An 11406-nucleotide genomic window follows, 5' to 3' on the forward strand; every position below is an offset into this window, starting at 1 on the left:
TGTTCACTCACAGGAGGAACTGTACTGACTAAATAGAGTAAGCAGACAGAGGAAGGTGGTCCTGAACTGAAAACATTGCCCTAAGGCTGGCTCCACTGTAAGGGATTTTATGGAGAGCACTCAGACATAAGAGAAGGTTTGGGAAGAATGACCTCGCTGGTCACTAACCCTGACTCTGTGGGCCACAATTCTAGCCCCATCTTTGTCCCTATTTACTGGGGGACCTCAAGCTGGTTTCCAAATACTGATAGAATTAGTATCAGTAATTTCCCTCTGAGCCTGCATTTCCAAATCCTGATGGACTTAAGCTGGATGATCACTATGGGTCCTTCTAACAGAACATTCTCCACTTCATCCATTCTCAGTCTTTATCCCGACTTGCAATGGCCGCTGTCTTGGCAGCATGAGAACCTGCTCTTAGTCTTGGCACAAAGTCCTCTCCATATCCACTTATTCCAATTCAATCATCCTGGGTGACCTTTGCTTCGGAAGTCTCTCTGTATTCACTCTGGACAGGGGTTATTTTCATTGGAGTCTCCTTGGATGGCTCCAGACACAGGGCTTGTTTCCGGGGGCAGCCTCCCACCACATCACCATCCAGGAGATATAAGGGCCATAACCACCCAGCAGAATTCAGGAGACTGTGCAGGTGAGCAAGGATTTTGTAAGTATTTTTCTCCAAACCTGTGAATGATGGGTTTTCTACCTATTGTCACTCCAGCTAAGGCCTTCAGAAGGCTTTGGGGGCAGGAGGCAGAGGGATTGGTCTAATTTAATTATCTTGACTAGTGTAAACTGAGAAATGGATTCAACCAGAAGTGCCAAACTGACATGAAAAGCTCGCTCATGATGTGGTGCCCGTTTATGTGTTCATGCTTTTATTCAGCAAACTTTATTTTGTTGTATTGAGCAAGGAGCAGGGTTTTTACTATGTGTGGTGAATTCAACAGTGAGATACTTCACAATCCCTCCTCTAAGGGGTGCACAGCCTGATGGGAAAGGCAGCCAAGTCTTCCCTAACTGGTACCCAGGACTTTGGTCATACATTGAAGGCAGCAAGATGATGGAGTGGGGCCCCCTAACCTAGACTCTGGGGAGAGGTCTAGAGTGATCTTCCTAGAGGACATGCTATCTTACTGAATTTGTAGAGTCAGTAGGAAGTGACTCAGGTAAAAAATGAAAAGAAGAGGGAAATGTTCCAGGCAGAGGAACCAGCATGTGGTAAAGAGCTCTGACCTGGAGTCAGGCATGATTTTTCAAATAGTAGCTCTTTCATTCACTAGTTGTTTATCTCTGGGCAAGTTGCTCTAACTTTCTGACCTGGGCTGCCCATCTGTAAGAGAGGAAATAATCCAAGCACTGTTTAGTGTAAGAGTCAGAGGTGCTCATCCAAGATTCCGTTTCCCTGTGGATAATTCTCACTCCTGTTCCTCCCATGACTGTCCAGGTGTCAGGACAAGATGTTTCAGCTTTGGAAACTTGTTCTCTTGTGCGGCCTGCTCGCTGGGACCTCAGCATCTCTTCTTAACAATCGTGGCAACAGTTTTCTGAGGACAGTGAATTCTGGTCTTGAGAGCAGACTTGGCATCTTTGACAGTACATCTGAAAGTGAGTTAACAACCAGGACGGTCAGTGGCACTTAGGAGCTTCCCGCTAAATACTATGCCTGTATTACCAAAGGCTGTAGCAGGGACTCTGTTTATGGGTTGTTTACTAAGAGAGGTGACTAGTTGGTTCCTGGGTCATTGTTTATTATTTTTCTAGAAACACGCCAAGATTAGCTGAATATCACTTTACATCTTCAGTTCAGTTCAGTTCAGTCACTCAGTCGTGTCTGACTCTTTGTGACCCCATGAACTGCAGCACGCCAGGCCTCCCTGTCCATCACCAACTCCTGGAGTTTACACAAACTCATGTCCATTGAGTCGGTGATGCCGTCTTCTATCACGGTAAACTTTTCTAATATGTTCATAGGATAAATTCCTAAAAGTGACATTTCAAAAGTTCAAAACTATGCATATTTTAAATTACAGCAGATATTGACAAATAATAATACCCTATGCTAACATTTTCTCCAATAGCCTATGAGATTACCTTTTTTTCTACTTCCCTGACAGCACTGGTTTGAACAACTGAATTTTTTGCCAGTCTCACAGATGAAAGGTTATAATTCATGTCACTTAGCTTTTCTCTAATTCTGAAAGAATTCATTATTTTTTTCATATTTTCACATTTTCATAATTATGGCTAATTACTTAAATAGTTTATTTATATTTGTAGCATATTCTTTTGCTGGGCCATTCAATTACTTAGTACTTTGTATTAACTAATTGGAAAAGGATTCCTACCTAGCCTAGGTAGCTTTAAAATTACCTACCTTTCTAGTTAATCACATTTTCTTGTAACTCTGATTTCTTGAAAGAACTTGGCTTTCTTTTCAATTTCTGGAAACATTACCAGCACCCTGACAAACATGCTTTATAGGAGAAACTAATTTCTGTATATGACTTCATTTTAAACCTCGCCAGGGCTTGGGCAAATGTCAAAGACATAGGAGGGACCCACTTTACAGTTTCAGTGCTGACAAAACTGGGCTCAGAAGCAGAAGTGTCTGGATTATCTATAGGACCAGACGGAGTTTCCGTCTCTATTTCCATCATTTTAATTAGGTAGATAATGTCCATTGCAGAGCGAAACTGGAGTACTCTGATTACATATCTTTCCCTGTAGCCTTTTGTGTGTTTTTTTGAGCTAGTTGTTGCCTTCCTGTTTCTCATTTGGATTCTTTCCTACAGGTATATTCTGAACTCTTTTCCAATGTGCCATTCTGCATCTGTCATGTCACTTCCTCTATCAAATCCCTCTTATCTCTGAAAGACCCTCTGTTAGGACTCTCTGTCCTCCTGCTCCTGAATGAATCACTGCTTTCTAGGCCTGTTATCCAGGGCTCCTATTTGCCACTTTAATAATTTGGAGCCATGTTTTTTCTTTGATTCTACATTTTCCATTTCTTATTTCGTTCTCAGTTTATTCTGTTTGTATGAGCATCTCCTTAATCTTCACTACTAGAAGCTGACGTGCAATCAATATCTATTGCCTGCTCAGTGGATTGATTGCTTTGTTGAAATGACGAGCATATATTAGCACGAAGGCAGCACACTAGGCACAAGTTCTCCTAGCTGTGTGACCTTGGCCCGTTTCTTAATCTTTTGATCCTTTAATTCCTCATCTGAAAGTGCAGATAATAGTACCATCTACTTTATGGGGGTGTTACAAGATGAAATAAAATAACCTAGGAAAGTAGTCTCATTAGTAACTGGTGCCTAGGAACTGCTTCTTAAGTTGTGTACTACACTAAACGGAGATTGTTTTTGCAGTTATACTTCAGAGGTTGAAGACTGAATTGGAATCCAGATGTTTGGATGAGGTTGTGGAGGAGACCCAGGAATCTGAGAATTTGTTGGAACAACTCATTTCTAGAATTTTTCAAGAAGTGAACAGTGATACAAGGTGAGTTAATGCTTCACGTTGGGGATTTTTGTTCCCAGAAAAGGGAATATGTATCTTTGGGTAGGTAAGTTTAATATAAAAGAAAGAAAGATGAATAAACCTTGTGTGTTCTTGCAGAGCAGAAGTGGTCTGAGGCCAGCTCTACCAGAGCCTGGGAAAATTAGAGTCAGCTCTGCAGGGCCTGTCCAGCATCTCATGGGTCTGGACCTTCTCATTCTGTGATTTCACATTCAGGATGAAGGTTCTCTTCTCCCTCACCTCTATCTGTTTGCTGATGCCTAAAGTCCCTATAAGACTTTTCTTTTCTGAATATAGCTGAGTATAAAAGTCTGAATGGCCTCAGGAGAGAGAAAACTAGAATTCACACCACACAGGTGGCTCCACACATAACGTCTGGGAGTCAGGCAGTTCTGGGTTCAAAATCTGTCTCTGCATAAAAAGAATGAAATAATGCCGTCTGCAACAACCAAAGAATGGACATAGAGGTTATCATACTAAATGAAGTGAGTCAGATGGAGGAAAAACAAATACCATATGATGCCACTTATGTATGGAATCTAAAATATGATACAAAAGATTTTATACAAAACAGACTTGTGGACATAAAAAGCAAACGCATGGTTACCAGAAGGGAAAACAATGTGGAGGATAAATTAGGAGTTTCGCATTAACATATGCTAAGTTGCTTCAGCCACGTCCAACTCCTTACAACCCTATGGACCATAGCCCACCAGGCTCCTCTGTCCATGGGATTGTGCAGGCAAGGATACTGGAATGGGCTGCCATTTCCTACTCCAGACATTAACATATACACACTATTATATATACAATAAACAACCAACAAGGACCTACTATATATATAGCACAGGGAACTATACTCAGTATTTTGTAATAACCTATAATGGAAAAGAATCTGAAATAAAAATACCTTTATAATTATACATATCTATATCTGAACCACTCTGCTGTCTACCTGAAACTAACACAACATTGTAAAGCAACTATACATCAATTAAAAAAAAATTCTGGCTCTGACTCATATTCACCCTTGGCATCTTGAGGGAAATCACAGCTGTCTGATCCTCAGTCTGTCATGCCATCCAATGGAGAGAATCCAACCCCTGAGCAGGGCTCTCATGAGACCAAAGCAGGTAAAGTCCATGAGGCTCAAAACTCAGCACAACGCTGGCAGAGAAGAGCCCAGCAAAGGTGGTCAGCAGGAGTGACAAGGGTGAACTGTGGCTTTTACACAGGGTGAGAATCAGGAACGTCCAGGTCCCGGATATCAAATTTGAAGCGACTTCTGACAACAGCGCTGATGTGACAATCCCCATCACTGCTGACGTCACCGTGAACCTGTGAGTAGCCTTAGAATCTGAGGTTTGGAAGAGGCAGTGAGGTATGGCCAATAGGACTCCAACCTGGTATGAGGCACTTTTCCACCCTGCTGCCTTGGCCTCCCAATCAGTAAAATAAGAAGGCCTTTGCAACTCCTAAATCCTAACCTTTAAATTGTTCTAAGAAACATTGCCCAGAACGAAATCTTTTTTAAAAAATCCTCCATGGGGAAAAAAAACAAATCCTCCATGAAATATATTTCCAAAATCATAAAACTTAATCTAATGATAAAAGTTGAAAATTGAGAAGACATGAACACTTTTAACCCTTTGGCAAAGTTTCCTCCAGCATCATTTTGTCTCTCAAGATTCTCTTTAAGTGGCAGTGACTAGTATGGGTCATATAGTAGTGTACAGGTCATAATGAAGGGCATGTGAAAATTATATGGACATTGTAATTTCTAAGCATTTTAATTACTTTATAAACAGAAAAAGAAAAGAAAACACAGATTGTAGAAGAGTCTATAAATTAAGAGTACTGTGATTTCATCATTGAACTATCATGAGATCTTGGAATAGTTACTTAACCTCTCTATACCAAACATTTCTTCACACTGAAAGTAGAGATAATGATAGTACTTTTCCCTCATGGTACTGCTGTCAAGATTAAAAGGCTTAATCCAGGAGAAATAGTTTTGTGAAATACTAACACAGGGTTTGTACTCAAGAAATGTGAACAATTATTTTTAGTTTATTTATCGGTGTGATACTGTATGGAAATTTCATATTAGCCAAACCCATGTGGCCAGGAGAAGTAATACCTAATGTAAGAATGCAGATTCCATAAAAAATTTACACACTATTGACTTTATCCATAGACATCCCATGCAATGGCCATCTAGAGAGAGAGACTCATGTGGGCAATGTGAAGTGACTTCTCCACCTCTGTTCACTGTGAATCTTATTCCCTGCAGGCCTCTGTTGGGTGACATTGTTGACCTGGGCCTCAAAGTGGACCTCCAAACTAGTGTCAGCATTGAAACTGATGCCGAGACTGGTGACCCCAAGGTGGTCGTGGGAGAATGCACCAACAACCCAGAAAGCATCTCACTCACGGTGTTGCACAGGTCAGGCCCACACATCTCTGCAGAGCAAGGAATTCCAGAGGAGTTGGGGCCCATAATTTCAGCCCTATTCCTTGCCTGGGAAGGAGCAGAGTATGGTAAAAAAAAAAAAAAAAAAGAGAGAGCGAGAGTTCAGACTCTGGAGTCAAGCTAGCTTTGCCACTCACTTGTGTCTTTGTAATCAGTTTAGCCTATAGAAGCTTTAGCTATCATATCTGTATACTAAGGTTGGTAATATTACCTAACTCATAGGCTACTATGTTGACTAAATGAGAAAAATGCTAGTGTTTAGCATACTCAGAGAATATTTGGCCAAGCACATACTAAGCTTTCAGTAATAATAATATCCATCTTGATTTTCTGTCTCTTGGTTCTTCCCATTACTAAGGTGGGAGTGTTGACCTCTCAAACCATTTCTGTGAATTTGTGTATTTCACCGTTCAGCTTTATTTGTTTTTGCTTCGTGGTTTTTGAAGCTCTGTTGCGTGCACATTTGGCATTGTTATACCTACTTGAAGAACTGACCTTTCTCTTATTATATAATGTCCCTCAAAAAATAATAATGATAACAGCAATAATAATATACTGTGTTTACCTTCTCGCCTCTAGTTAGGAGTGGGCAAGAAGAGTAATTTCTGCCATGGGCTCTAACTTCAGACTGCCTTAATCATCTTCCACTCAATGGAAGATTCCCAAAATCAGACGTTGAAAAATTAATTCTCTCCATTTAAGTCACTGATCTCCAGTAACCCACAAACTCTAAATCTTAAACTGTGTGCTTGAAAAAGCTGGTTTAGTCCAGGGGTGAGGGTAGAGAGAAAAACACTGATCCTGTTCCTGGCTGGGAGGGGAGAAATGGTGTGGAAGCTGAAGACTGGGGCAGGTTGGCCTTGGCAGGTATCAAGGCTAAGCAATGAGTAGAGGTCAGTCCATCCTGCTCCAAGAAGGGATCTGATCATCACAGATTGCCTAGAACCCCCCCAAAACCAAAGATAAGCTCTGCAGCCTACCATCACTTGGAAAGACTCAAAGTCCAAATGCCTGAGCCCTACTGGACACTGCCTAGCGTCTAGCGCCAAGGAAATCATCCAGCCTTCTGGGTCTCAGTGACCGTATCTGTGAAATGGCATTCCACTCTGCTGCTCCAAACCCTCAGGGGGCTTTTCTCTCCACTTTGGGTGGAATCTCAGGCCCTCCCAGGGCCATCTAGGCTCTGCCTGATCTGGGTCCACCCTCATATCACTGTGCTCTCCCCCTTGCCCAATCTGCCTTAGACACGCTAGCTTTTGCTCTGAGGCTCAGATAAACTCCTTCCACTCAAGACCTCTGATGGGCTGCTCTGGCACCTATAACACCTATCCCGCATTTCATCTCAATGTACATTTCATTATTCAGGGTCTAAAACAAGGTCCCTCCTATTTTCTCTTTCCAGATCTACTCTCCCTCTTCTGAATACCTGTGACAAGTTGTCATTACATATTCATTCGTATGTTTACTTCATTTATTCTTCCAGCCAAAAATGTGTGGAGCATCTGCTCCATGCGAGGCAGCCGCCATTCTGAGCCCTGAGGAATTTGTTGGTGACTGCAGGCCAGGACCTTGCTCTCGTGGAGCTTATTCTCTTGAGGGGAAGGCAGACAGGCCTTCAGTCCAGCAGTAACGAGCTCACACGGGGAATTTCAGATGGCAAAGATCCCTGAGGAGTGCAGCACACTTAACAGAATGCAATAATGCAAAGTGTTGCAAAATCCTTCCTTAGGCAAGCAGTCAGGGAGGTGGTGAAAAGCATGCTGAGAGCTGAAGGTAGGAAGGAGCCAGCCTTAGGGAAGCTTGTTTAATATGGGGTTGGCCAAAAAATTTATTTGGGGTTTTCCATAAGATGTTACAGGAAACTCAGAACAAGCATTTTGGCCTCTAACATTTAGGTACCATAATAGGAGCTGTTTGTGCTGTGTTCATTACTGTGCCCCAGTTAGGCTTGGTTTCCAGCATAGTTGGTGTTCTGTAAATATGTGCTGACAAATGAATGGATGGCTAGATGGATGGACGCATAAAAGAATGGATGGATAGATGGAAGGATGAGGTCTCAGAATGGTGATAAGACTCTCATGAGCTACTGGGGTGGGCTGCCGGTCAACCATGGGGTTCTAAGTGATGATCCCTCTGGGTAGAAGTTCAAGTCACCTGACATCGAGGTGCTCCACCATCTTCACCCTCCTCCCGCTGCTCCCACTTGACTGCTCTGCCAACTTCGTCGACCTTTATCAATTTCCTCTCTTCTCCAGACGCTTTAGGCTGCTCAGTGATGCTGTGGACCTTGGAGTCAACCTTGTTAGACAGTTGGTGTCCTCTGTAGTGCACAATGAGGTGAGTCCCCCACTCCTGGGGGTGCAGAGTCAGGATGGTGGGGGCAGGTGTGACATTCCATGAGTGGGCTGCACTCTCTGGGCACCTTCCTTTCTGAGGGGCCAACTTCCCTTTGAGCTGTCAGTTGCTACCTCCCCCCTGCCCCACCCTGCTTTATTCAGACTGACCTGGGGAGAAGAGGAGCCCAACATGAGCTGAAATTACTGGGTCCCACATTTGAAACATTTGCCATATCCATGCCACTGCCAATAGGACTTTTAGCTAATATTTTTCTTATTTCAATACAACTTTACTTAATTTATTTAAATACCAAAACTATATATACCATAGGTCAGATTCCTATGTATCATACAAAACTGTATGTACAATGTGCCCTAAATTCCAAAGATTCTAAATTATTCACTCTAGAAGGGGGCTAGGAATCTGGGTTTATTTATTTTTTTTATTCCTTCAGAAGGCCCTGAGATTTACTGAACTGGAGGGTCACTGCTCAAACTGTGGTCGTCAGACCATCAGCACTGACCTTCCCTGGGCATTTTTTAGGATACAGACTCTTAGGTCCCACTCCAGACCTGCTGCTCATTAATTTGCCTTTTAACAAGATCCTTGGGGAATTGTATGCACACAAAATTGTGAGAAACACTTCTCTACGGTTCCCAGGGCCCCATTTGACCCTTGAGGTTTCAGAGTCCAAAGGACAAGGTTTCTAAGAGGACAGGGATCAGGGATGCTTATGGTCTAGATAATTAAGGTACTGGGATTCTAATGTTCTGAGGTTTTTAGGGTTCCAGTGTCCTCTAGATCTCAGATATGGGCATTCTAGGTTTCCTCTGTTCTAGATTCCTAAGGGTCAGAAGTTCTGAGGCCCCAAGTAGTGAGCATCTCTGCAGATGGTGGGCAGGGTGCTCATAGCAGGTAATAACCAGGCCTCTTCCTTCTCCGTCTCTCCTCTCCCTCCTCACCTCCTGACCTCTTTCTTTCCTTCCCTCTTTCCAATTCTCTCTCTGTGTGTCTCTCTCTTTCCCTGGCTCTGTGTGACCCTCAGCTGTGCCCACGAATCCGTGAACTCCTTGAAAGCCTGGATGCAGAGTGTGTTAAGAAACTCATCGGTAAGTCACAGCCTGGGTAAGCAGGGAGGGGGCTCCCTCTGCAGCCTCACTGGGGATGGTATGCCACTTTATGCCTACAGCACCAGCAGTTCTGGTCAGGGGATCCTGGAGAAGCTGAGGACCCTTCATCCTGAGCAAGTCAGGAGAGTGTGGTTGGAGGGGTCCCTGCAGACTGAGGGTCTCTGTCAGCCTTTGAGAGCTTCTGCTGCCCTCCTTCCCACTGGCAGAAACTGCTGCCCAGAATGATGTGAGAAAGAGGACAGGCCAGATCTGGGTTCAAACCCTGGATCTGCTACTTAGCAACTGTGCAGTCCTGGTCACCTGGCTCCGCCTCTCTGAGCCTCAGGTTCCTCCCAGGTGAAAGGAGATTTTAAACACGGCTTAGCTGATGAATGGATTTAAAGAAAAAGCAGCAAGAGCCTAATATCCAGTAGGCACTGGTGATAAATACTGTCCCTTCCCTTTCCCTTCTTATGAGGAGGTGTGGTTTCACCCTCAGCCCATGGTAACTTTCCTTGACCTGAATCTGTAGCATGGCTGGCGTTGCTGGGGCTGTGGGCAACAGACATGGGATGAGTGAAGCATGAGGGTCCTGGAGGCAGTTCTTCTAGAAAATAGCCACAGACCTAGTTCTTTGGGCCATCGCTCTGTGCTTCTTATATACTATCTCACTGGATCCTTGCAATGAACCTGTGGGGATGGGTAGTATTATCATACCCATTTCACAGATGAACTAACTGAGGCTCAGAGAGATGGAGTGATACACAAGAGGTCCCATGGCTGTGAAGTCTGACCTGCTGGAGGGTGGCAGTCACTGGTGTCTGATTTGTATTCAGCTTTCCAGTGCTGGAGCCTGAGAACTGCTACTAATTGTGTTCTTTCAGGTGAGCCTCAGAACACCCAACAGGAAACTGAAGCGCGCAAATGAGGAAAACTGCTGGGATGTCTGCCTGCTGGTGAGGGCTGGGCCCAGGCCCCAGGGCTGAGGGAGACACCCCAGAGGGGACTGTGGAGAAGCAGAAACAAGCTTGGCTTCTCCTCTTTCTCTAGTGGCAGACTGAACCTTGATCTTGGTCACAGACCAAGTCCTGACCCTTAATCACACATGCAGATTGTGCTTGATTCTGCTCGCTGACTGAGCCTGGAACAGTCAGACTGAGCTTTGACTCCAGTCGTTGACTGAGCCCTGACACTGGTCACAGAGAGAGACCAGATCGCATCTCAGTCTGATCCCTGATCCTGATCGTACACTGAGCCCTGAACCCTGGCTCCTCTGGGCCCTGATCAGTCTTTTCACATCGGCCATTGTTGCTAAGGTGAGGGTGGTGGGAGGGTGAGGGGATGGAGGGGGACGGTCAGTGCCAGGTGCCAGAGAAAGAGCCCAAACCACGGGTGCCAGTCCCTCCCCGAGCCTCAGAGCTCGCAGGGTTTGGGGAAAGTACTCCTGCAGCCATGTCTGGCGAACGCAGGAGCAGGTAAGGGTCCCAGGGTGTCCATGCCTCATACCAGGGTCTCCTTCCAGATTGGTTCCCTGAACTTGACTGAATCTCTGTTCCACTTTCCTCTGGGATGGTTGGTGCTGCTGGGACGGACCATCCCCCAGGAGTGACAACTGAGCCCAGTCAAAGGACACCTCTCAGATACACATGCTCACAGTTAGGACATCCTATGCTCGTCACCCTCCACCCCCAGCAATAAAAAGCCTTTTCAGCACCTCCTGTATGGTCTGTTGCATTCCTTCCATTGGGATTTTGGGGGATGTGGGATATGTGCAACCAGGTAAGCAGAGGCCTGGATTCGAAGCTCAAGGGAGCTTGGGGATTATCCAGCCTCACCTCCTTGTCTTACAAACAGGAAGACTGAGGCCCAGAATGGGCAAGAAAGTGACCTGAGATGTCACAGAGACAGCCTCAGTCTGCTTCCGCTACAGCACCACCATGATGGGGGGCTGCCTTCCCC

General features: G+C 44.7%; 1 protein-coding gene across 1 annotated transcript; it reads left to right on the top strand.

Annotated features, from left to right (window-relative positions):
* The first annotated feature begins 1460 nt into the window (after window positions 1-1460).
* LOC122447794 (short palate, lung and nasal epithelium carcinoma-associated protein 2A-like) lies at window positions 1461-11072 on the top strand. The gene is made up of 8 exons (XM_043478394.1): window positions 1461-1608; window positions 3378-3510; window positions 4764-4868; window positions 5822-5974; window positions 8257-8338; window positions 9384-9447; window positions 10332-10403; window positions 10970-11072. Exons 1-7 carry the CDS (start codon window positions 1461-1463, stop codon window positions 10373-10375), a joined length of 729 nt encoding a protein of 242 aa, XP_043334329.1. The 3' UTR covers window positions 10376-10403; window positions 10970-11072.
* Window positions 11073-11406: the final 334 nt, after the last annotated feature.

The sequence above is a fragment of the Cervus canadensis genome, chromosome 10, assembly GCF_019320065.1.
Source record: "Cervus canadensis isolate Bull #8, Minnesota chromosome 10, ASM1932006v1, whole genome shotgun sequence".
NCBI lineage: Eukaryota > Metazoa > Chordata > Mammalia > Artiodactyla > Cervidae > Cervus > Cervus canadensis.

Coding starts and splice junctions, on each gene's coding strand:
- LOC122447794 (XM_043478394.1), top strand. CDS start 1,461: ATGTTTCAGCTTTGGAAACTTGTTCTCTTGTGCGGCCTGCTCGCTGGG. Junction 4,869..5,821: donor GCTGACGTCACCGTGAACCT/GTGAGTAGCCTT, acceptor TATTCCCTGCAG/GCCTCTGTTGGGTGACATTG. Junction 9,448..10,331: donor GTGTGTTAAGAAACTCATCG/GTAAGTCACAGC, acceptor GTGTTCTTTCAG/GTGAGCCTCAGAACACCCAA.